This window comes from Pelodiscus sinensis, chromosome 21, assembly GCF_049634645.1.
Source record: "Pelodiscus sinensis isolate JC-2024 chromosome 21, ASM4963464v1, whole genome shotgun sequence".
Lineage (NCBI taxonomy): Eukaryota > Metazoa > Chordata > Testudines > Trionychidae > Pelodiscus > Pelodiscus sinensis.
In genome coordinates, this window is record NC_134731.1 from 19,708,466 (window position 1) to 19,735,651 (window position 27,186).

Below are 27,186 nucleotides of genomic sequence, written 5' to 3' on the forward strand. Positions count from 1 at the left end.
TGGAATAAACTTTTTATTCTGCAAAGTAATATCCACATCTTACAAACACAAAATTAATATAGGAGAGAAATGTCATTATCAAATCAGCTATTAACCATCATGCAACAATACAAGTGAATTTTTTTAAATATACCATCTTAACCCTACATCAACTTGCAGAGGAAGGCTATAAACCAAGGCTCAGATTTTCTATGTAATGCCAAAAGAAAAATCCAACAGAAATGGCAGCTTTCTAACAACAAGAAAATACTTACAAATAGAATCAAAACTGATTCAAGTCATAGTTAAAAAAAGAAAAAGAAAACAAAAAGGAAAGATCAATATGATCTGAACAACCACTTTAATATTAAGTTTTTACCTTTCTGCTTGGCTGCATTAATTTTGTGTGTGAACTGTGCCTAGGTACAATCAGATACTCTTAGAAGTATGACAGTCTCAGCCCACTGAGTGATCTCACTTATTCTGCAATACCTAGGTACAAAGGGGGTAAATCAAAAACGAAAAGTACGTCCTTAATGCTAACTTCCTTGCATTTGTGGATTGCAATCTGAGTTTAATGTTTATTGTAGTGCAGTTAATTGTGGGATTTGGCTGTATTTTTTAAGCTGTCCCCTCTAATAATCAAACACACACTATATAAAAGCCTGTTCCCCAACAAAGCCCAATATTTTATTTTTATTTTTTTAAACACACAATTGCATTTTACTGTCTAGGCAGTTCTGTTCGGGGCTTGACAGTTTGCTGAATTATATAATGGATTTTAGATTTATTTAAAGTATCTTTATGTGATCATGGAAGAGTTCTCTGGGCATTTTTTTATACTTCCTGAATTAGCACCAACCTCCTTCCCAAGTTACCAGTTCTGAGCCACTCCCTAGTTGGTTTCAAAGATGAGTACTAAATAAAAAGGATGAGGATGCAGATATGAGAACAGTATAAGAGTGTTTCTCTAACTTTCTATGTATTTTTACTCAGTACATTTACTGCATCATTGTTGCAGTTTTACTAGTTAACAGCATTTTAAGCTGAAGAATAGAAACCCAGGTTATTTCATTTCTGGAATTCAGACTAAATGGCTGTCTCTAAAGTTTAATTTAAGATATCTGGAGGAAAAACCCCCACATTTTAGTGAAATAATTTTTCAGTGTGTGGTGGCTATCACAATTATATGAGGAACCATTTTCTGAAGAAAAATCTGATTTTTTTTCTTCAAAAATTCTGAAAAAAAATATGAATCTGCCATACATTGGAGTCCTAAAGCAATTTTATATAATATAGAACATATAAAATGGTCTGCAAATCACAACAGAGTGCAATCAATGCCAACAGATCAGAAATTACACTTAGGGATGTAAGCGACTAGTCTCTCCCTCCACCCCCGCAAAAAGGGATGGGAGAACAGAAGCTGGTGCTGGGCAGGGGGTGGGGGGCGGTGGGAGGGGGCCTGGCTTAAAAGCTGGTTCCCCATGAGGCACAGGGGAGCAGCGGGGGACTGGACACAAGCTTGGACAGCTGATTCCTGGCTCACACTGGGTTCCCCCCACTGCACACCAGCCTTTTAAATGTTTTAAGAGATGACAGGGTTAGTTCCCGGATCTGGAGCTAACCCCGCTGTGGCTCCCCTGCTTAATCGACTAGTCGATGGAAAATCCATTGACTAGTCGATTCGTTGATTTAATATCCCTAATTACAATCTTTGAATTGGATTTATGGTTTCACGTACCACATGGCAGCCTGAAACTTAAAGCAAAATGTATGCACACATTTACAAATACAAAACCGTGCTACCTGACAAAAAAGCTGAAAGATTACATGAAGGGTCATTAAGGCAACCAGTAAGATTTTAAAAGCCAGGGAGGAAGTGTGTAAAGGAAACTTCTCCAGGTTTAATAAATCTCATTAGATAGGACAGGCTAGAAGGAGAATGAATAAGACAAATTGGAGAGGGGGAGCGACCCCACAGAACAAAAGCTCTCTAAGAAATCAAGTCTGCTCTTACTTAAGAATGGACACGAAGACCAATACAAATTTCTCAGGCAAGATTTCTCTCAACTTATTCACAACAGGACTAGACCACTAGTTGTCACCTTCCCCGCAGTAGACAAGAGTAGATACATTGGACAAAGCTAATCAAATGTCATTTTCAGTTGCCCTTTAGAGATGTATGAAAGATCCAACATGAAGCACTTACAGTATCATTGTTTCTTCCTTTTCCTTTTGTTATTTGCACTGGACAAAGCTACATGGAGCCACAACTGACTATTAATAGAATGTGTTTTTAAATCCACTTTCAGACAGGTTATAAAAAGCTACTTTGTACCAAAGAAATTCCTGGTTTGAAGCCCATGAAGGGGGAGGCAAAGTGGAAAGCTTTCCAAACAACCCCAATGCCAATCAATGCTCTCCCATTCAAGCAGGCCACATGAAAAGCAAAACTTAGCACTGTGCAACAGAAAGGATTTTAAAATGAGACTCTGCCTTTAATTAAATTCTGAATAAAAGCACAAGTTTGTCCTAACTACTGCAGTATTAAAATGTGAATATGTATTTCTATTTTAAAAAAAACCCTAGAAATATTGATATTTTTCTTTCAAGCAAGGAACAAATGGAAAAAAGTATTAAGCCACATACCACAGGAGATGTATGTAGTAGACCAGTGGCTTTGGAAATGCAATATTATATCAAAGATGCAGACTGTTTCAAACACATTGTATACTGTACATATCATTGGGCAAAAACAAAGGGTTTGTTTTGTATTGTTTGAGACATTTGGAAGGACACCTTCATCTGCCCAGATGCAGCTAGACAAAAATATCTTGCTCTATGTGATCTTTATCACTAAACATATCTATTATCTACTCAAACATTCAGCTATGTCCACAGGTATAGGTTTAAAGTTCCGCGCCGCACTACTATGCGGAACAAGTGCATCATCTGACCTGTTCTGAATATACTTTTATAAATATGTACAAATCAATTACAGGCACTTGAAATGTCTTTGGTTGGAATAAACCAACATTGCAAGATAATGTATTCACAAAGTCTTAAGGCCCATCTGGGCTCAGCAGGCAATGATTATGGTTCTCAGCCATTTTCAGTAAAAGGAGGAAATGGATTATGCTTCTGACAAAGCAACCTAAAAATAAAACAAAAAAGACACAGAATTAAGATCCTGAATGTAACTGAAATCAACTATTTTCACATTAATTTATCTCCATGCAGCTAGGACAGCAATGGGCAACCTAAGCTGGTGAGTGGGCCACATGAGTGGCCCTCCATCTTAGGGGGCCCCAAGACTGTTTCTCGGGATAGGATAGTTTTGCTAACTACGCTTATGTACCTAGAATTTGTGAGGTGTACCAACCGAATAGAAGCAGCGCTTTGATTGGATGTAGAGGGAGTGTATGGCTCTCAGCCAATGCTTTGTACAATCAGCATGTATTTCACTTCACATTCCCTTGCTTTCTGCACGTCACTTTAGTAATATCAATAGGAAAAAACAGAAACCAGCAGAATCTGACAGCCCTGCACATGGGCAACAGTAACCAAAATGTCTCATGGGTCACACACAGAATGCTGATGGGCTGCAAGCTGCCCACCCCTGAACTAGGGTGTCATTGGCATTCTGAGGTCTGAGTTTCAAACAAGATAAAAATAGATCTGAAACTATTTTGCAATTTTTTGATCTGAGGAAGTGGGTCTGGCCCACGAAAGCTCATCACCTAATAAACCATCTTGTTAGTCTTCAAAGTGCTACGTAGTCCTGCATTTTGCTTCAGCTACACCAGACTAACACGGCTACATTTCTATTACTATTTTGCAATTGGCATTTATACAATTGATATTCAGCACCTCCCTAATAATGAAAGATAGTACGCTGTAGCTTCTTGTTACATATTTAAATACATATTTAATCCCTTATGCAAAGTGCATGTGTATGCCTGTGTATAATTATCCTTAAATCAACATCAGCATTAGTTTTTCTAATGCTGATTACAACCGGTGATAGCAATATTTTAATAAATATAATCTTAAATTGTCTTACTGAAGAAAGAACAATTTCAAGGTGTGTCATCCAAGCAGGATATATGCTAAAGTGCAAATAGCATACTTTGTTGTAAATACAATTTATTTGAAATTACATGTTAGAGGCATCAAAAAAGCCGAACTGCTGCTGTATTTATTGAACTTATACCCTACATTTACAGAATAAGGATCTTTAATCGAAGGATCGATCAGCACTATATAAATACTGGTTAAGCTTTTGAACAGCCCTAGGGTGTAGAAGACTATTGTATTCCTTTCAAACAGGAGGCAAAATAGAGGCACCAAGCAGTTAAGGGATTTGTTCAAAGTTTTAGTCCCAGTGGCTTGAGACCCAAGAGACTCCAGTAGTTATGATTCTCAGTCCTCTGTTTTAGCCACTGATTAAACTACCCTACTCTTAATTGAACAGAATCCTCTACCTTGGTTCTTCACTACCTCCAGGGGCTGGATATAAAGATACAGAACAAGGCACCTTTTACAGTAACATTAGTTACTGTCCTCCAATGAGATACTAGGTCAGGAGAGAAGTAGGGATGCAATAGTGTAGTTGATTAACCGATTAGCAAAAGCTTATAGGTTAATGGTACAGACTACATGTATTCCCCCCTCCCCCACCCTTGCCAGTAAATGTTTTAGCAGGCTGGCCCACAGCCCAGCTCAGTTCTGGCTTGCGATGGGTCTGGGACCTACCCCTGCTGTGGCTCTGCATTTAAAGGGTATTAGGAGCCAGGCGGGTGGGCAGCCCAGCTCAGCTCTCCCCCGACAGTGGCTGCTGCCACTCCACACTGCTGCCTCTTTATTAGAAGCACAGGGCAGCAGGCATAGTGGAACTGGTTTTTAAACTGGCCCTCCGTGCGGAACAGCTCTCACAGAGGCAGCAGTGCGGAGTGGCGGGGGCTCTTCCAGAGTGGGGCCAGCACGCACTGGATGCCAGTCCTGCCCCTGGGGATTATACAATAGTTGCCTAATAGATAAGAATTCATGAGGTTATTCGACTACTCAATTAACCAATATTTAACATCTCTAGAGAAAAGTAAATAATCTGTGTGTACCGATTACATAACGTAAACGCTGTATAGAAAAGGAGCTTTTCTAAGCTCCCTTCTCCCCCATGTTATTTTAGGTAAACTTACTTTTTCAGGGCAGAATTCTGTATTGCTTTGCCTCAGTTTGCTTGGTCTACCTTTAATAACTGCATAGCAGAACATTGTAATCACCATCACAAAAAGAAAATAACTGGTATGCATGAGATGCAGGTTTATTAGTGAGCGATCATCCTGCATTGAAAAATAAAAGAGTTTACTGATTCTGTAGCTAGTGAAGGAATTTCACATTTAAGCAATGGTTAGCAGATTAGCAAAGAAGCCATCCCCAATCTGGTTTCTTCTCAATATAAAGTTTGTCTTCTATACTGTCAAGGCAAACCTCATCCACCTTGTTGCTCTAATATCTTGGGACAAACAAAGCTACAACACCACTGCAAGCAACTATTTAAGAAAGCAGTACTATGTACCTACTTTAGGTCAGGAAGAGAAGAATATTGGATTCAATTAAGTCAACAGGAGGCATTAAGTCGATGGAACACAGAAAGATCATTGGCACTTACATCTGGAACTATGACAGTTAGTTTGGGATTTAAAGCATGATAGACTTTTCCAATAGCTCCTTTGTAACACCAGAAAGGGTTATAATCTTGTGCATATTTTGTATTTGAGTCCCTGGCTGTAGTGAAGATCTTGTACCAGAGCGTAGCATTGCTGTATGTCTCAGGAACACAATGTGGTGGCTGACTGAGGATAAAACACAAGCAAACAAGCAGATGAATTGCCATTTTCAGTGTCCTGTGCAGCTGACTCTCAGAACACAGTAACGGTCACTCTCTCTCTTAACAGTGTAACACAGTGTATTGGTTTAGTCAGGACCATCTGTAGTATCATAGCAAAATAAAATGCCATAGCAAAAAGAAAGCATAGAACCTATAGCAATATTAAGCTTTCATTGTAATCTATTCCAAAAAGTCAACCCACCATCATTTAATGAGAGGTGCATATACTAGTTTTTAAAACATAAGCTATTTTAAAAATAGCTTTCAGACAAATCTACCCCAAGCTCTGAGAGAGAAGGGGGATAAAGAGAATAACTTGGTGTGATGGACCCTTAAGAGTGTAGAAAAGAAGAAAGTCTGATACCATATGGAAGTAATTAGTGTGGCACTCTCCCCACCTAACACTCCTCTGGGTTTCACATTTTTGAGTGTTGTGAATTTGTTAACTGAAGGATTCTACCCAAAGAACAGGTACAGCAGCACTGTCCCCACACCGACCTGATAATGCCACCTCTAGGCAAGAGAGCCACTACTCTCCAACACCCAGTCAGTCTTGTCCTCTTGACACAGTTGTTGAATAAAGTGTGGGGGAAGCCAATCATACTTTTTGTGAACACCCTTCCACTGCTGAAGAGACTCAGACAAAAACCTGTTTCATACAGAACAGGTGCCAGAAAATTTGGTCACCAGTGATCTGGGCTTTGATCAAGTTATCAGCTTTAAATACTGCCACCTAGCTCTTTTATATCACTTGAAGGATCTGTACCCCATACCAATCCTCTGACTTCTATTTCTGCACAATATATCACTTTAACCATATTTATTTTTCCATTTAAAGATATTTCCATTTAAGAACGTTTTGTGAAAACATGTCTCCCTTACAACCACTGCCACCATTTGCTTTTGCGGAAGACAATCAGCCTCATTTTTGGAGAAGTTTTGAGATAGATGGGACTCAGGTTAAGCGGGTACTAAGCTGGAAAGAGAAACTGGCCATTTTCAGCAAGTTAGGGATGCAGAAGTCTGGAAAGCCCTTGAATACCTTTGTGTCCACTGAAAATTGAAGTGATGGTATTTTGAAATGAAAGAAAAATTGACATCAGATTATCAAGACTTTGTACAACTAGGAACATAGGAACTGCCATACTGGATCAAACCAGTAATCTATCCAGTCCTGTAACCTTCCACTGACAGTGGCTAGAATGAGACACTTCAAAGCTTAATTGTTACAGTTTCAAAACTAGGAATTCTATAGTTCCTGTCCAGAGTCCCTGGATTTTGGCTAGAACTCCATTAGGGACCATTTAACTGAACTATAGCACATAACGTCAAGAAAAAGAGAGACGGACCTAAATAATATATTGGGCAACTCCTCTGTGTTAGTAGAAACAGCAAATGTATTTTAAAAGCAAACTGGACTTTAACCACTTAACTTCTAAAGTCAATGTTAGAGCAGCAAGAGGAGCATAAGAAAAGCATCCAAAGCATTGAGAGAGTAGTGGTACATTGGTGGTAACCAGTCTAAGAACAAATATTTTAAAAGGCACTTACACTGTGACAGGAAACACACTGCTGGCTGCTGTGACTGTCATACAGGTTGTAAATACCACCTGTTCACAGTGACCATGGAGAACACAGTCATCTGAATTCCAGGCAGCAGGCAGGGTGAATGTAATGTTCATCTCCTCGTGGGATTCTCTGCCTTTTAGAAAAAAAGTGTGTATGCAAGAGCAGTAACAGCAACAAGTACAGTACTATGAAATGGCATTTGGTCAGTTGTACTTCTGTGGTGGGAGACAGCTTTGTAGCCATCATTGTAGGAAGCAAAGAAATATAAGGGAAATAACAAACAGACCTCATTTCCTTTCCTCTCAGAACCCACAGTATTATTAGTACAGATAGACTCTTTTTCTAGTCCAGCACCCTCGGTACTAGGATGTAAAACCCCGTTTAATTGGTTAACTGGTTAAACATTAAGGGGTAAGTGTGGAGACTGCTCCAGCCGGACCCCTGTCCAGAGCAAGCCTGGACCTGCTCCAACCCCTCCCGCCTCGGTTAACCAGTTAAACATTCACATCCCTACTCGGGACCTCATGAGTGCCGAATAAGAGAATTTGCCAACCCACATGAGATCAATATTGCGTAGCAGCATTACTAACACTTCCATGGCTTACTGGGCTCTTAGAAGACATTTAGGGGCAAATTAGAGCTAAACAGCAGCACAGAACACCGAGAGCCGGGCTAGTTGCCGTAAACAAACTTGATGGGACTGTGGGACATATGGACATCTGGCTAACCAGAGTGCTGAACTGGAGAGGTTCAATTTGTACTGATTACATTTTGGACCTGATCCAACCACCATTGGGCATTTTCAAATTTCTGAATTTAGAAAACATCTCTACAGTTGTGCATAATCTGGACATTGTTGGCAACAATTTTATGAGTACTCTCATCTCAGAATTTTAGCCCTTCCCCTCCCAAAACCTACGTTCATCTGCTTATACTTAAGTTTAATTTTTTTAATTAGAGAAATCTATGAAGACAAAACTGTTGAAATGTACCTTAGTATGCACGACCTCATCAACAGATACAATTGCAGACACACCAAACTAAACCACTGGTTTCTCTAAATGGCATATTTTAGGTCACCAGGGATAAGCCACATTTGATATATAGATTAAATCCAGGTAGGCTGATCAACAGAATTTGCATTATATAGTTCAGGAAAGAATAGAGATATTTGATGAAAGCAAGAGAGATTTTCAGTTGTGACATATGTTTGCTGTAGGATGTTATAGGTATAAGTCATCCTGATTTCACAGCACCATTGTAAACTTAAACATGCTGATTTTTAACTCTAAACAATTACTGTGACTCCAGTTCTATTAAGTCTCCACTCCCCATTGATCTGTTCCTCTAACAAGGTAAAATAATTGAGGATTCTTCGAGATCTTAGCATCACTGGAAAATTTTACAATTGTTGCTTCTTTTCAGCAGCTTTATTTTGAAAAAGTTCAAATTGTTGATTTAAAAATCAACAAAAGCTAAACCATTAAAGCAGAAGTATTCACCACCAAAACTGACCAACTGACATCAATAGCTCTCAAGTGTACATCAGGTTGAGAATCCCTGAATAATCATGTAGCAATTTTTTCAATGGAGAAATTTGTTTTGAAAATACTAGCAGCTGAATATCACTGTGTTGACTGATCAATTTTAATTTGCAAAATAGTATACATGTCTGACTGTACATACATCTTCCCTATTACCCCAAACACAGGAAAAAATTACTCTGCCAAAAAAGGTAAAACAAAAAACCTACTAACATCCTCTCCCCCATACAAAACCATAAACTTGTTATTGGAAAGTACAGACAACAATTTTAGCAATGCACATATAAAGCCAAAACAAATTATTTGTCTTTTCGGTGACAAACTTGATTTTTATATTACTTTTTCAGAAATTTCTAATAGAAGCATTATAACTATTTACTCTTGGAACAATCAAATTTTGCATACCTGAGAGTCCAATCTGGTGCCCCAAAATTGTGGAACTTAGATGTGTGATATTACGGGAATACCCACCAAATGGTTTGAGTGGGTCCAGAGTTAGAGTGATTGTCACAGAGATGTTTACTGGACCAGAGTCCTCAAGAGTCTGTGGCGATTGTGTAGAAGATCTGGCTTGCCCACTAGGCACTGTACTTTCTGGAGCTGTGGTATCATTGATGAGATGTTTTAAGGTTTCATTCTCGGATATACAGAAGTCCAAATCATTAAACCTCAGCAGGAAAGTATTCCAGTCCTTTAAAAAGCAAAACAAATCTAGGTTAGATGAGCAAAATTGCATACTGCCATTGCTTCAAAGAGCAGCTCAGATTTTTAATATCTAGTTTTAAACCTACATGGGATGTCAGGTCACCAAGAAACTCAATCCTGTCTGCCACAGAATCCTCAATAGGAGAAATATCTAGTAATCATGTTTTTGTAAATCAGATGCTAATTCTGATTCCCACTGACCAACTACTTGTTCTCAAAGCTATACAGGGCATGGTAGAATAATGCTCTCTGCAGAACTGCAAATTAAATGAATTATTTTGGAGTTCTTACACCAACTTTTATCTAGGCAGAAGATCTCATCTCACACAGGTAACTCACAATGATGTTTAGCTCACACACTTGTATGAAAATGTACCCAAATTATGGAAGAGCTTTTGCAAGGTAACTTGCAACCAAGATCAGTAGAGGTTCCATGAATCAAGCCTTTTGTCAGATAGAACAGCGGTGGTCAACCCACGGCTCGCGAGCTGCATACAGCTCTTTGATGAAAAAATTGTGTCTCCTGATAATTTAAAAAAAAAAAAAAATGTATCATCAGGCTGGCCGCTCGCGGCTGCCACTCTGTTCATGCCCACGTCCTCCTTCTCCCTGCCCCTCATGCTTGGCGTCCCAGCCAGAGCGTGCTCACAGTCAGACCTCCATGCTCAGTGTCCCAGCCAGCGCGTGCTAAAGGCCGGCCACTCAGTGCGTGCAGGGAGAGGCGTGTGGTGGTAGTGGCAGCAGCGGCTCCAGTTCCGGGACCCGGGTTACAGTGGGGGGGTGCCTGGCTCGGGGGTAGGGGGGGAGGAAGGAGGATTGGAATGGGGGGGGAATTGGAATAGAGTGTGGGGGGGTGCCTGGCTCTGGGAGGAGATGGGGATTGGAATAGAGCAGTGGGTACCATGCTCCTCAAAGCCGGCCGCTCAGCATATGTGCCCCCGTGCCCGGAGGGAGATGCACGTGCCGGTAGCAGTGGCAGTTCTGGGATCCGGACATTAGGTTGGGGAGAAGGGGGATTGGGTTAGGGCAGGGGGTGGGGTGCGCTGTGCCCAGCTCTGGAGAAGGGGAGGGGAAGAGAGGGGAGGGGAGGGGAGAAGAGTAGAAATCCGGGTACTGCATGCCAGCTCCAACTTCTCAGGAAGCACGTGGCTGTCATGGGGAGCAGAGGAAGAGCCTGCGCTTCTTGAGAAGTAGGAGCTGGCATGCAGACCTGGGAGACAGACACACACACACACAGCAGGGGGGAGGAAGTCCCTGGCCCAGCAACAGACCCGGTGTTTCAGGAAGCGAGCCAGCTGTTTATGGGAGGGGAAGGGAGGAGAGGAAGAGCAGCCCGCACGCTTCCTTAGACCCGAGATCCCCAGATACTGGTTGAGCTGTCCCTGTCCCCTCCCCCGGCCAACCTCCCCACCACCACCAGCACCCTGTCCCCTGCCACCTACCCCAGCACTGTCCCCTGCCCCCACCAGCACATTTGGAGCCACATTAGTGAGGCTTGGGGGTTTTTGGAGGGGTTGTTTTTTGCATCTCACTTGTGTGGCCCCAACTGACTTTTCTGTGGGTCAGTGACCCCGACTCAAAACAGGTTCCCCGCCCCTCTCATAAATAAAGACAACACTGAAACATTTTGTGTTTGAACATTATATTTTATTTAAATATGAAGCCTGGCCAACAAGCCCCCAATTGGGGCCAAGCCCCCATCTGGCCACAGCATCATAACACTCCTGCAACCCCTCAGACACCAAACCTGAGCCTGTCATACACTGGAACCTCGTTCTGAGTCTCTCATATCCCCAAACTCCTGCACCCCTGCATCCCCAGTTTTCTGCCACAACTCCCCTGCACCATCCACACACTGCAAACCCGTATCCTGAGCCCATCGTACTCCCAACCTCCCTGCCCTGAGCCCCTCATGCATCCCAGCCCAAACTCCTGCACTCACAGACACAAGCTTGTGGCTTGCTCAGCACCCCAACCCTCCTCCTGACCCCAACACTCTCAAGACTGGAGCCCCCCCTCTGAGCCAGCATCCTCTTCTCTACTTCCTCCTGCACCCAAATTCCCTCCCAGAGCTTGCCCCTCTAACCCCTTCCCTTTTTTTTTGTGATGGTATGCCCTAGGACCTATTTTCCCCCGGTACGGCTTTTTTTTTTTTTTTTTTTTTTTGCTTAACAACTTTCCCCCTGGTACGTGGCTCTTCACACTCTATCCACCGCTCTTTTGGCTCTTTGTCTCTAACAGGTTGGCCACCCCTGGAATAGAATAAAGGAGGGGTCATGAGGCATTACAAACAATCTCTTTAGGATAGATTATTAATTTTCCCTTTATCAGGTTAATTGTATCAAGACCATTCCTTACAAGGTAAATGACCACTATAGATAAAAATACAGCAATGCAAAAGACAACAATTCGCTCCTGTACACAGTGTAGGAAGAAACGCTGTGTTTTCTTTTGGGAAAACAGAAACTGTTAAAGCTAATTTTGTGTATGCTTATCACATAAGCATGTCCCATCATAAAGTCTGTAATTGCAGGATGTCAGAATACATATCTTATACATACCTCTGTCATTTCCGGTGACTTGATCTCCTTGATTTTAAAGAAATAGCCCAGTGTCAGAAAAGCTATTGCCATTGCGCTTACGCTGATCATAAAGACCACAAGGGGAGGGCGACTGCTGATGTAAACCTTCAGGTTCTCCAAAGGGTTTATGTTGAACATTATTCTGATTAGATCCACCTGAAAGCAAAGAACGTTAAAACAGAGTGACACATGGGAAGCTTGTAATTTTTTCCAATAAATAAGTCAAATCAATCAACAGGAAAATGCAGCTGCAGACTGAACAAATAAAAAAAAATGTCTCCAAAAATACAATTTCCAGCAAAGAATTAAATTAAAAGATGCATTGCTCATAATGGAATCAAACAAGCCTCCAATTACTGACTAGCTGATTAATCTAAATTTAACATTCCTAATCGAACCGGAATAGAATCCGAGAGCTGGAAGAGACCTCAGGAGTCATCGAGTCCAGCCCCTGCCCATGGCAGGACCAACCCAACTAAACCATCCCAGTGAGGGCTTTGTCAAGCTGAGACTTAAAAACCTCTAGGGATGGAGATTCCACCACCTCCCTATGGGGTCCCCCCCCCCCTCAACAAAACACACTGCCCTTCTCAGAGCCACAGGTGTGGGAGCCACAATTTTTTCTTTGAAGAGCCACATGCAGGTTGGCCACCCCGATCTACATGTCTGTTAGTCTTTAAGGTGCTACTAGAGTATTTGTTGTTGAAGTTTTTCCTGTTACAGACTAACTCCGCTACCCCTCGGAAGCATTTAATGTTAGTAATTTTTAACTTAATAAAAATAGCACTATATTTTTTAAAAAACAGTAATTTCAATAACATGTATATTTTCCTTTTATTTAAAAAAATAATTTGAGTTAAGGACTCAAGTAATGCCAGGTAAATCTGCTAATACATAAATAAAAAGACCAGGTCTTTTCTACTGAGTTGAAGCAGAATTTTCAGTTAATGCTATTTTTTCTCCATTTCTCTTGAGTTTTCCAGCATGCAAGTGACAGGAATAAAGGTCTACTGCAATTTATTCATCCCCACCCACAAAGAAAACAACGCAGTCAAGTGTTAAAGTGCAGCTTTGAGCAGAGCCTGTGCAAGCAGACACTACCACAAGCATGGCTGTTTCCTTTATTTGCTTCACCTGCAATTATGCTAAATATCTTAATCCTTAACGTACACAAGACTTTTGTCTATTAACTTGTGACGCATATCCAGACTTTGAGCAACTGAAAGATGCAAAACAAGCATCTCAATAGTATGGCACTTTAATGTGTAAAACTCAGCAATCGAAGACTAAAAGTAAGATCAATCTCTTAGGAATTTTCATTAAATCAAGGATTCCACTCCATGCAGGTTTGTGTGCATGACTGTTTCTTATATGCCATGTGTTACTATGAGCCTTACAATGAGCCTTACAATAACTGCAGCTTTCCACCTCGATTTTCCTATATTTTACATCTTAAGTTTCTTCTAGGAAGAAAAATCACTTTGTTCCAACAGAGACAGGAAAGTTATGTGAGATGGTTCACACATTCCTTCTCTATTGCCAAATATGGCACAGACTTCAACATACTGTTGTGTAAAGTCTCCGTCTGAGCTATTACCCTGTAAACTGGAGCTACTTGAATTACACATTGCATTAAATTGTAAGGTCCTGCCAACACATCACTTAGAGAACAACACTGGCTGCTGACTACATTGCTGTGAACACTATTTGGGGGAGGGGCAGTGTCTTCTAAGTCACTTAATCATCTACAAATCATCAGTAATAAAGATGGGAATTGATATCAGTCGGCTGCAGTGCTTTGGAAGGTACCTTTGTAACTACTGCGCTTTGAAGCTTTGTAATAGTTTCCTTGTAACATTCAGCTAGTTGCTTTGCTTTTTAACTTTGGCAACTTATTATAAGCTCCCTGATTGTTGAACTTGGCAATTCTGTAATCTCTGTAATTTTCAGCCACTTTACTTTTTAAATTCTGTAACTTTCTCTAAGCTGCATTTCACCCTGTGATAAGTGTGAGAGAGAATGGAAACTAGAACGTGTTTGCAGTAAGGAAAACAGCAAGGCTAAGAACATGGGGTCAGGAGCCAGGCAATGACTAATAAAAGCAATAACCGAGACACTGCTGCTCTAAACAAAGGGCCCCAATTGAGGGAGCTCTGGGCACGCTCCTCACATGGAGGAAGGACCCTGCCTGTTTGACAGGAGCCACCCAGTTCCAATAAAGATGAGAGAGCATGTGGCAGAAGCTCTCTTCATAATCAGCTCCCTGGGCAGGATGATCTGAACATACTATGCCTTGGCTTTCTCTATTTCTCTGCAACCCTTGCCTGCTTGAGGGCATAATGTGTGTGATAGCTCGTTCCCCTTTAGTTTAACCGTAAAGTGGATTAATTCCTCATTTAATAAATCCATGAGCGTAACCCTGGGGGTCTCCAAGGAAGTGTGGGGTAACACATACCACCCTCTCTTTTTTCCTTGGTTCAACCATGCACTGCTGCATCTATATCAGAGCTTGTCCCATGGACAGGGGCTGATACCACCTTGCACTACTGCCTTTATCATCCGAAAAGCCCAGAAAATTCATTTAGATTGATAATTAAAAATAATCCAAACACATTAAGGCATAGAAATGCACATATAAAAGCTAAGATCTCAAAATCCCAAGCAAATACAGTGATAAAGACTATCCTGGACAGTTTACAAAAGACAATGAAGCAGTAATTTTCTCTTTGATCTAGCAATGCTTTTTCCAGCACTGCTACTGTATAGAATACAGTAATCTCCAATTAGCATGATTTTCAATGCCTGTCAATTAATATATGAAAATGGATAAGGCAATGTACCTTGCAAGTTGAACTAGGTCAACAAGTTTTTCAAGAGCAGCATATACAAATAAGGGAGAATCTCGAAATTTGTTCCAAAGAGCAAAAAAACAAAAACAAAAAAAACAAAAAAAATCCCTTGAATTTGCGTTTCTTGGCCTCAATAGCTAAAGAATTGAATTAAACAAAATTCTACATATTACACTGAAGCAGATATCATGGGAAAGACCAAAATATAAATTTTAAGCCAAGATGCAAGTCAAGGTTTTTCTTAATGTTTTCAAATTATACACCTCAGCATTTGTAACTTCCTTTGGAAAGTTTGAAACTGAAGGCCATTTCTTCATCCCCTCACCCACCTTGTGCATACCAAACTATAAAACTAAAGATTAGAAATAGTAAAACATCAGAAAATGTTTTGTGTCCTGCACTGTGCAGGGGGTCAGACTAGATGATCATAATGGTCCCTTCTGACCTTAAAGTCTATGAGTCTATGAGAAAACAAGAGCACTGACATTTCTGAAAAAGAAAATCCAGTGGAGAGATAAGAATCACAGAAATATAAGACTGTCAGGGTTCCAGAGAGGTTATCCAATAGGAATGTAATATTCTATCAATTTAACCAATTAACTGCCTGCTGAACCACAAGTGGGGGGAGCACTGGAACAGCCCGCTGCCCATGGTGCATTGCTCCAGCTGAGTTGGGCAGAGCCTGCTGCACTGAGGGGTTGCTTCGGCCCAGCTGGATTGGAGCGCCCCTCTGCAGCATGGCACAAATGGCCCAGCCAGGCTGAAGCAGCCCCCCATCCACAGTGCAGGCTGCTACAGTCAGACCAGGCATGGGTTAACCTGCTACTCCGGTAAGCATGCTAGTAAGGCAATGCTTACCAGTTAACTCTTTACATCTATATTCTCTAGCCCACCTCCTCCCAAGTGTGGCCTAGATTAAGATAATTAACCTTAAAAAAAGAAACCACCACTAATGAGATTGCACCACCTCCTTTAGTAACCTATTCCAGTACTTAACCATCTTTGAAGTTAGAAAATTTCTCTGAACATCTAATCTTCCACACTGCAGACTAAGCACATTACTTCTGTCTTACCCTTTGCAGACATTGAGAGAAACTGATCTCCATCCTCTTTTTAACAACCCTTAATATATATGAAGACTTATCAGGTGTCCTCTCCCTCCCCTAGCCTGGACTTGTTTTCTCAAACCTAAACATACCCGGTTTTGTTTAAACCACTGTTCAAAGTTCAAGTTTTCTAAGCCTTTTATTATTGTTGTTGCTCACCTTCGGACTCTCCAGTTTGTCCATATCTTTCAGGTGTGGTACTCAGAACTGAATATAGTACCCCAGATGACACTTTACTAGTGTCACATATAACAACAAGTACCTCTCATGTCTTACATATGATAGTCCTGTTAATATACCTCAGAATGATATTTGCCTTTTATACCTGCACATTACTGACATATTCCATATGCGAACTACTATAACCCCTTTCTAGATCCTTTCCAAAAGTACTACTGCCTTGTTTTGTATTTAATTTTTCCTTCCCAAGTGTAAACTTTGTACATGTCTTTATTAAATGTCATATTGGGGATTTCACACCACTTCTTCAATTTGTCAAGGTCATTTTAAATTCTAATCCTGTCCTCAAAAATGCTAGCAACCTCTCTGTGCTTGGAGACAACTACAAATTTTATAAGCAAACTCTTCACTCTGAAAATAGTGAATAGTGCCAAACCCAGGAGAGATTGTTGAGTGATTCCACTAGCTAAATCACCCATTTTGACAGTGAACCATTGATAACTACTCTGAGTACAGTCTTTCAACCAGTTATGCACTCATGTTCTAGTAATTTCAATCTAGACGTTTTCCTAGTTTAATTAGAAGTTTGTCATGAGGATGGACAGATCAGTTCTGACCTATCTATCTTCGCAATGCCTCTAAGATTTCAGATTTAGAAAATATATGCTAATCCCGTTATATTTAAAATCATTGTCTTTTTTTAAGCATCAATGAATATTTTAAAAATGTCCTATTACTAACAGTACAATGGCAATTAAGAAATAGGTCACAGCAGGGCTAACTACTTGGAATTAAATAATATAAGTGCCATCTGCACAAAAAAACAAAGAAAAACCAATTGAATTATAAATTTCCTAACAAACCTTCCATAAACAACACAGATAAAAAATAAGAGCATTGATCTGAAAACTTACCCTTTTCATTCAAGAACAGGAAACATTCCCAGGTACAAAAAAAAAATTCTCAAATATTAAGTTCAATTCTCTTCAAGGCAAAGCGCGACATAATGCTTAAAATATTGAAGATAAAATCCCAAAGGATTAACATACACTGTCTGTTTGAACTCCTAAGAATACGAGTGGCTTGTAAAATGCTACTTTAAACTTGTGAATATCAAGACAATAATTCATTTTGATAGTTCTGAATTTAAAAGGCACTGGAATGCTGAACAAAACAAAACAAAAAATCTAAAGTCACAATAGGGACCAGTGAAAGTCTCCAATCTGACACAAAACAAAATTCAAAACAAAAACTAAAAGAACACATAGAAGTCCCCTGAAACCTGCACAGAAATCTGCCCTTTTTACCCTAAAAATATTTTGTTTTTTTAATTACTGAATTAATATTTCTACTTTTGAAATTGATTTACTGCAGCAATGAAAGCAGGTTTCATAATTTACTCTTGATAAGAAGAAAGTGTGAAATTGAGAGAAGTTTTTAATCTATTAATTTGCATATTGTTTTTTATTTTCTCCCATTAAAATCAGTGGTTAAAGAGAAAATAAAGGCTTTAAGAATGAGGAATCCTGCGGCACCTAAAACTCTGCCATGTGCAGGGAACGTGTCTACTCTTCTGATTTTTTTTTTTTTTGCAGAAGAGCAGATGTGCTCTTTCGGAAGCCCTGTCTTCCTCCTCCCACGAGGAAGGAGGACACTTCTGAAAGAGTTTTTTTTATACATTGGGCCAAATTTTGGGGGAAAAAACCCTATCAGAAAAAGGTACTCAAATTGCAGAGTACAATTTGCATACCTTTTTCTGATAAAGCCCCATAGTGTAGACATAGCCTACCAGATTTATCTTGATGATGAATCTGACAAAGTGGGTCTTTGCCCACTAAAGTTTATGCCCAAATAAATCTGTTAGTCTTTAAGGCAGTGGTCTCCAACCTTTTACACTCAAGATCACTTTTTAAATTTCAGAACAAGTGAAGATCTACCGCCCCATCCTTCCCCTAAAACCCCACCCTCTCAAATCTAGGTACCAAAAAGTTTAGAAGAAGGGTTTTACTACAGTTTTTAAATGAGATATGTAATGAGAGACACATGGCCAGACAATTTGAATTACAAGCAGAAAATGACTAGCAAGGTGTGGAAATTACAGCTTTATTGGACATAGCATGGATCTACAATGAAGGCAGAAATTAATATGTACAGAATAAAAACAAATTAAAAAAATCAAATGGATAGTAGTGAAAGAAACAGAGGATATGGTGTAGCAAAAGAACACAAAAAAATGACACATGGTTTGGAGAAAAGAGTCAAAGAAATACAGAATAAGATCATACCTTTCACGTCGATATTCCTATCCTGTTTCACCCAAAGATATCAAAGCAAACTTACAACTTAACTTTGTTACACCTCAAGTGCCAAATTAAGCAGTCAGTCAAACAAATACTGCCTGCATTTTGCAGATGGGTAATCGATGGCAAAGAATCATACACTGAAGGCTGCAAAAGAAGTTGGCATGAGGAACAAAACCTAAGAATTCTGATTCTCAACCCCATTTTAGTCAGTAGAAAGGCTGGTCCCCTTAAACAGAACTTGCAGTATACATATGGTGACCATTTTTCTTAACCAAAATTAGGAACACCCCCACTCCCCGACCCCTATTAGCCATGCCCCCCTGACACAAGAAGTCCCAACCCTGGAGGTAGTACTCCCAGAGTCAAGATGGACATATGACCAGAAGTAAATGGTGTCATGTGTGACCCCTAAGAAGTCCTCCCACCATCCTTCTACCAATAGGTTTGAGTTTGGCCCCCACAGAACCCCCCCATGCAACTATCCTGCAATTGCATTAACCCAATTTGCATTGCATTAACTCCTGGGGAGAGGCTAGGGGAAGTGTCCCTCTAAGACTTTCCTCCTTGGAGTGAATTTTATCTTGTGCACCAGCATTGAGTCCACGTGAGCTTGTTCAGATGGGTGCCACTGTGGCACCCAAGTTATGAATATATATCTCATAACCCTCTCCCTTTTCCCTCTGCTGCCATGTCTCCTCCCCTCCCCTCACTCCATCTGCTCCCCTGGGCTGTGTCTACACTGGCATGAATTTCCGGAAATGCTTAAAACAGAATAGTTTTCATTATAAGTATTTCTGGAAAAAGAGCGTCTACATTGGCAGACTGCTTTTCCGGAAAAGCCCTTTTTCCGGAAAAGCATCTGTGACCAATGTAGACGCACTTTTCCGGAAAAGAGCCCCGATCATCATTTTCGCGATCAGGGCTTTTTTCCGGAAAAGACTACTGGGCTGTCTACACTGGCCCTTTTCCGGAACACTGTTCCGGAATAAGGACTTATGCCCGAGCGGGAGCAGCGTAGCTTTTCCGGAATAGCAGCTGATTTTGTACAGTAGAGCGTCATTGCTTTTCCGGAAATTCAAGGGCCAGTGTAGACAGCTCGCAGCTTATTCCAGAAAAGCGGCTGATTTTCTGGAATAAGTGGCCCAGTGTAGACACAGCCCTTGTGTCTACTGCCTCCCACCCCTCTACTGTCCTGGCTCCTGCCATTCTCACTCCCCTCTGCCCTTTGGGGACCTGACCCCCTCCCTTTTACCTACCCTTCTCTGCCCCCGGTGTCTTCTCCTCCTCTAGTCCCACTCTGATCATCTGTAACTACCCCTCCCCTATCTACCGGCCCTGCTTCTCTCCTCTGGTGCCTGTCCCTCGCCTACCCATCTGCTTCACCCCCACAATCCCCTGGCTCCTGCATCTTCCCGGTGCCTCCCCCTTCCCTGACTGCCCTTGCCCTCTTTCTCCCTGGTGCCCATCCCCCCACCACCTCTGCCCCAGTTCTCCTCATGCCCATCTGCACCTTCACACATGACTTGCTCTATTCCCTGCCTTCTTCATGCCCACTCCTCCTTTCAACCCCTCTCCCAGAACCCACTGCTCCCCTCTCCTCTTCCTCCCACTGTCCCTCCTCTTTCCTCTCTCAGCATCACCTTATCCTCCCCCCCACCCCACTGACATTTTCCCTCCCTTCCCCTAGCCTTCTCATTGTCTCCACTTGGCCTCCTGGCATTTGTCTCTCCTCCACCCTACCCCTTGGTACCTTCCCCTTTCTCCTCCTGTCCTGGCCCCCTCCCCTCAGCACAAGCCCCTTCCTCTCCTCACCCCCCTCCTCCTTAGTTCTCCCCCTGCCCCTTCCCTCACCTTCTGCCCTCCAGAAAGCAATTTGCGGGGCTGGAGCCTGTGGTCTTGCCCCAGAAGCCCCCGCAGCCCCGGCCCCAGCTGCTCCCAGGGCAGAACCACTTGCCGAGACAGGAGTGGAGGCCACTCGTGGTGCTATTTTTAGTACCACAGTCCAGGTCCCCCTGGGCAGCCCTGAGTCCAGTTGGAGTCAAGCAGCAGCTACACAAAGTTCATCCTGGTGAGGCTGCCCAGGTGAGGCTGTCCTGGCTGGAATGCGCCTGGCACAGTTGCCGCTTGACTCCAACTGGAGCTGGGGCCAACCGGGGGACCCAGACTTCGGTACTAAAAATAGCACCACAGGTGGCCTCTGCTCCTGCCCCAGCATCTGCCAAGCCCGAGCATACCTTTGCCCTCAGCACCCCAGCCAGGCTCCACGCAACTCCTGCCAGTGCTCCAAGGCAGCCCGGAGAAGAAGGTGGTGGTGCCACCGGATCACGACCCATGTGGCAGAGGCAGTTCCACAGAGGGAAGGAGAAAGGGAGGGGAAGAAGAGAGGGAGGGGCTGCACACCACCTTTTGCGCCCTGCTGGCAGGAGGGGGGGAAGAAAGGGTAGAGGCTGTTGCACTGCACCGGTGTCCCCATCAAGTAGAGAAATGCCCAGCAGGGCTTTCTGGGACATTTCACTACTTGACCATAGAACCACAGAGCTGGAAAAGACCTTAGAAGGTCATCAAGTCCAGCCACCTGCCCTAAGCAGGACCAATTCTACCTAAATCAACCCAGTCAGGGCTTTGTCAAGCCGAGACTTAAAAATCTCTAAGGATGGAGACTCCTCTACTTCCCTAGGGAACCCATTCCAGTGCTTCACCACCCTCCTACAGACATAGTTTTTCCTAATATCCAACTTGAGACCATTGTTCCTTGTTCTGCCATCCATCACTACTGTGAGCAGCCTCTCTCCAGCCTCTTTGGAACCTTCCTTCAGGAAGTTGAAGGCTGCTATCAAATCCCCCCTCACTCTTCTTTCTGAAGACTAAACAGAACCAACTCCCTCAGCCTCTCCTTGTAGGTAATATGCTCCAGCCCCCTAATCATTTTGGTTGCCCTCCGCTGGACTCTCTTCAATGCGTCCACATCCTTTTTGTAGTGGGGGGCCCAGAACAGGACACAATACTCCAGATGTGGCCTCACCAGAGCCGAATAAAGGGGAATAATGACATCTCTGGATCTGCTGGCAATGCTCCTCTTAATGCAACCTAATATGCCATTAGCCTTCTTGGCTACAAGGGCGCCCTGTTGACTCTTATCCAGCTTCTCATCCACTGTAATCCCCAGGTCCTTTTCTGCAGAACTGCTACTTAGCCCAGTGGTTCCCAAACTTTTTGGCATCATGCCCCCTTTTTGATTTTTGAGAAACACTCATACTCCCCCTCCCAAAAAAAATAGCAGCAAAACTGGGGAGTGAGGGAGGGGAGATTGATGGGGGAAGGGGTGTGTGGCTGGGTCGCCTCATCCCCCCCCCCTCGGAATTTCTGCACGCCCCCCAGTTTAGGAACCCATGACTTAGCTGGTTGGTCCCCAGCCTGTACCAATGCTTGGGATTCTTCTGTCCCACGTGCAGGACTCTGCACTTGTCCTTGTTTGAACCTCATCAGATTTCTTGCGGCCCAATTCTCCAATTTGTCTAAGTCACTCTGGACCCTATCTCTGCCCTCCAGCATATCTACCTTTTCACCCTAGCTTAGGATCATCTGCAAACTTGCAGAGGGTGCAATCCATCCCTCATCCAGGTCATTAATAAAGATATTGAACAAAACCAGTCCTAGAATCCAACCTTGGGGCACTCCGCTAGAAATTGACCACCATTCTGACATCGAGCCGTTGAGCCCAGTGGGTAGCGATCGATTTCTAGCCAGCTTCCTATCCATCTTACCGTCTATTTATCCAATCCACATTCCCTTAACTTGCTAGCAAGAATGTTGTGGGAGACTGTATCAAAAGCCTTGCTAAAGTCGAGGTATATCACATCCACTGACTTTCCCACGTCTACAGAGCCATTCGTTAATCCATGCTGACTATTCCTGATCACTTTCCCTTCTTCCAAGTGCCTCAAAATGGATTCCTTAAGGATCCCTTCCATGATTTTTCCACGGACCAAGTAAGACTGACCGGCCTATAGTTCCTTGGATTGTCCTTCTTCCCTTTTTTGAAGATGGACACTACATTTGCCTTTTTCCAATCATCCAGGATTTCTCCCAATCTCCAAGACTTTTCAAAGATAATGGCCAAAGGCTCTTCATTGACATTTGCCAACTCCCTCAGTATCCTCGGATGCATTAAGTCCGGACCCATGGATTTGTGTACGTTTAGCTTTTCTAAATAGTTCCTAACCTGTTCTTTACCCACCAAGGGCTGTCCATCTTCATCCCATTTTGCGTCATTTCGCACATTTGTCTGGGAGCTGACCTTGTCCGTAAAGACAGAGGCAAAGAAAGCATTGAGTACTTCAGCTTTCCCCACATCATCTGCCACTAGGTTACCTCCTTCATCCAGTAGGGGACCCACACCACCTTCTAGCTAACATGACTGTAGAAACCTCTCGTTATCCTTTACATCCTTTGCCAGTCACAATTCAAATTGCGCTTTCGCCTTTCTGATACACTCCTCCGCCCCCGGCATTCTCAAGCTACAGATTTATACCCCTCCCTAGTAATTTGTCCAAGTCTCCACTTTTTGTAAGCTCCCTTTTTGTGCTTAAGTTCACCAAGGATTTCACCTGTAAGCCAATCCAGTCTCCTACCATATTTGCTTCTCTTGCTATGCGTCGGGATGGTTTCTTTCTATGTCTTCAATAAGATGGGGCACGAGGACAGAGTATTTAAACTCGGGACAGTCCCAGAAATATCGGGACATACAGTCAGCGTAAGTATGCATTTGTTTTTGCAAGGAGAGCTGGGGAGGGGAGCAGCAGAACTGTACCATCAAGAAGTCCCATTCAGTGATATTTTACCCAACAGACCCCTAAAATTCAGCTTTATTTACCCACACATGTAAACGTTTAATTTTAAAGTCTACATTCCTTTTAACAAAAGAAACTGTAAGATGTTCATATGCAAAAGGGGCCCAAAGCTAAAAGAACACTCAGTGAATTACAAAAAATAGAGTTGCAATACCATAGTACAACATCCGTTCGATGGGAGGAGTATTGGTCAGTATCCTGTTTGTTGCTGAAAGCATATGGCTTAGGCAGATAGCAGATGTCTGATTGCATCTGATGTCTGATTGCATCTGAAGACAACAACATGTGTATCTCTGAATTTGTTTTTAACTGAAGAAACGATTTCCATTTTACACAACCAAATTCGATTTAAAAAGCCACATTTAAAATAGAAAGAGGATCACATTTCCCCAGCAACAGGATCAATTCTATAACTCTTACTGAAAGACTAAAAAGAATGGAAAGCATCAGTGTCACCTCCGAACAAACATGCCTAAAGATACTATATCTAGAGTCAGACATTACTGTCCCAAGGCCAGTTCAAACATCCTTAGTCGGTATACCTTGTTTGCCAACAAAAGGTGTCAATTATTATATGGACACATGTTAACTAAAATTTGAATTGAAGCCATTCATTTCACATAGGTCAGTGAAAACTCTGTGATGGTGATTATATTAATATACTGCAACAACTTAGAGGTAAACAGTTGTGTCCATTTCACAATCCCCAAAATTTAACCTGTTTTAGTGCATTAAAGTTTACTAATGAAATGCAGCCCTAAATAAATGTACACATTCAATTCTGAACCTTAAGCCAACTAACTTTTCAACAGTTTGACAAGGACCAAAAAAGCAAACCTAAATCGATTCATATCTGGGTTTAGCACTTATCTACACAGGAAAATTTATCAGCACAATTATACAGCTACAGTGATACCAGTATAATTCCAGTGATATAATTAGGTATCCCAGGATTATAGCCATATCTGCAATTATTAGACATAGCTCAAATTCAACTATGTATCTAGCAGCCCTGTTTGAGATGTGTTATCTTTTGTAATAAAATTCTGGCCGATAGCAACATCTACACTTGAATGAATTAAAAACAAAGCAGCATAAATAATGTATGTGTAGTAACTAAAGTAAACTAATTAGGAAATCACTCAAGGTCTGCATCAGATTTTGTTACCATTCAAATTATTCTTTTTACTAATCTAATACAAAATTGATTGTAGCGGCATTTTAACCCCAATATATGAAAAACGAGCTAAAAATCAACCTAACGTTTCATTTTGGCTACATCTAGACTGCAAGCCTCTTTCGAAAGAGGCTTTTTCGAAAGTATCTTTCGAAAAAGCCTCTTTCGAAAAAGAGTGTCTACACTGCAACCACATGCATCTGACGAAGTGGGTCTTTGCCCACGAAAGCTTATGCTCCTACACTTCAGTTAGTCTATAAGGTGCCACAGGACTCCTCGTCGCTTTAGACTGCAACCAGTACTTTCAAAAAAAGCAAGCCGCTTTTTCGAAAGAAAGCACCCAGGCAGTCTGGATGAGCTCTTTCGAAAATGCCCTGTTTGCATTGAACGACGCCTTTTTTCGAAAGAGCGCTTTCGAAAAAAGGCGTTCTCTCTTGTGAAATTCGGTTTACCGCCGTCGAAAGAAAAGCCGCGTTCGTTCGATTTAATTTCGAAAGAACCCGGCTGTAGTCTAGACGCAGGGGAAGTTTTTTCGAAAAAAAAAACCCTTGAGTCCGGACACAGCCTTTGCGTGCTGAAAGCAGCCACCAAATGCCCCATAAACAAATGAAGCTTCAGCCGGGCAGAGACATTGACATGGAGATTGCTCGGCGGGTCGGAAGTCAGAGGCAGAGGATTTCAGCGCCTGCGGCCCCTGCTCGGGGATCGGATGCCCGCTCTCGTCCAGCGATTCGCCCCGCTGGGTGCGCACAGGGCCGGGGGAACCTGCCGGGGTCGAGCCGCCAGAGGAGCCGGGTTTCGAGCGCTTCCCTGCGGACGTGCCACGGGGCGAGGAGCCGCCGCCGCCGCCGCCTTGCGGCCCCCCCGGCTGCCTGCGGGGACCCCTCGAAGCGCAGCGCTCGGGCCGGAGCGGGCCCCCCCTCGGGGAGCGGCCCCCGCAGCGCGCCCGGCCCCGCCCACCGCGGTGCCACCTACCGGCGGCGCAGGCTGAAGAAGCCCCCGGGCCGGGCGGGGCCGGGCTCACAGGCGGCGGGGCGGCCGGCCCAGGACCATTCTCCGGCCCTGCTGCGGGCGGCTCCTCCTCCGCCGGCCTCTCGCCCCAGCTTCCGGGGACGCAGCCGTCACGTCACCTCTCACCCCCGCGGACGGCGGCGTGGGGGGGACAAGATTCCCTCGCGGCCAACAGCAACGCGGAGCCCAGCCCCCGCCCTTCGCTCTGCTTCGCCTCGCCAGCGGCCTGCCGGCGGGGGCGGGGCTTTGACAGCAGTGGGCGTGGATAGGCGGGGGAGGGGCGGGGCCAGGCTGGACTCTACGCTTCCCTGGATGGCTAGTGGGGAGAGGCTCCCCCCTCCCCCCCCCCCGGGACTATTGGGGAGGGGAGGGGCTCCCCCTGGGACTATTGGGGAGGGGAGGGGCTCCTCCTCCCCCCCCCCCGGACTATTGGGGAGGAGCTTCCCTCCCCCCCCCCCCCCCCCCCCGGGACTATTGGGGAGGAGCTCTCCCCTCCCCCCTGGACTATGGGGGCTCCCCCTCCCTCCCCTCAGGACTATCTATATAAAACCATGGTACACCCATATCTTGAATACTGCATACAGATGTGGTTGCCTCATCTCAAAAAAGTTATATTGGCATTGGAAAAGGTTCAGAAAAGGGAAACAAAAATGATTAGGGGGGTTTGGAATGGTTCCCATATGAAGATAGATTTAAAAGACGTGGACTTTTCAGCTTAGAAAAGAGGAGACTAAGGGCAGAGATGATAGAGATCTATAAAATCAAGGCTGGTGTGGAAAAAGTTAATAAGGAAAAGTTATTTACTTATTCCCACAATATAAGAACTAGGGGTCACCAAACAAAATTAATAGGCAGCAGGTTTAAAACAAACAAAGTTTTTTCTTGACGCAGCGCACAGTCAACCTGTGGAACTCCTTGCCAGAGGATGTGGGGAAGATTAGGACTTTAACAGGGTTCAAAAAAGAGATAGCTTCATGGAGGTTAGGTCCATCAATGGCTATTAGCCAGGATGGGTAGAAATAGTGTCCCTTGCTGCTGTTTGTCTGGCAATGAGTGACAGTGTAGGGACCCCATGAGTATTACCTGTTGTGATCCCTCCCTCTGGGTCATCTGGTATTGGCCACTGTCAGCAGACAGGATACTGGTCTAGATGGACCATTAGTTTGACTCAGTATGGCTGTTCTTAAGCCAGTTTGGCAAGAAACAACACAAACTTTAATTGTCTTCGTGGCCTTTTGGGATAAGAGGTAGTCTGGTGCAGTCAGTAGAGCCAGGCTTTTAAAAGCTGTACATACTGTTTGTTCCTGCAGATGGCCAGTCCACTCTTCTGCCCACTGTTAATTTTGAGTGCACTTAGTATGGGGACATTCAATCTCCTTTTGGTTTAAAATTCTGGATTCAGCTTTTTCCCCCCTTAACAAAGTTGTCTTTGGCTTTC

General features: G+C 43.2%; 1 protein-coding gene across 3 annotated transcripts; it reads right to left on the reverse strand.

Moving 5' to 3' along the window:
* TMEM248 (transmembrane protein 248) lies at positions 1–27,186 on the reverse strand. 3 transcript variants are annotated; one of them, XM_075905077.1, is made up of 7 exons: positions 27,044–27,186; positions 12,252–12,428; positions 9,391–9,676; positions 7,424–7,574; positions 5,654–5,837; positions 5,181–5,324; positions 1–3,136 (listed from the first exon to the last, which is right to left on the reverse strand). In XM_075905077.1, the coding sequence occupies exons 2-7, from the start codon at positions 12,408–12,410 to the stop codon at positions 3,116–3,118; spliced, it is 945 nt and encodes a 314-aa protein (XP_075761192.1). In that variant the 5' UTR covers positions 12,411–12,428; positions 27,044–27,186; the 3' UTR covers positions 1–3,115. The 3 variants fall into 3 exon arrangements, with proteins under 3 accessions (XP_075761192.1, XP_075761193.1, XP_075761191.1); XM_075905078.1 differs by lacking the exon at positions 27,044–27,186 and adding an exon at positions 25,713–25,970 and having other exon boundaries at positions 9,457–9,676; XM_075905076.1 differs by lacking the exon at positions 27,044–27,186 and adding an exon at positions 25,713–25,968.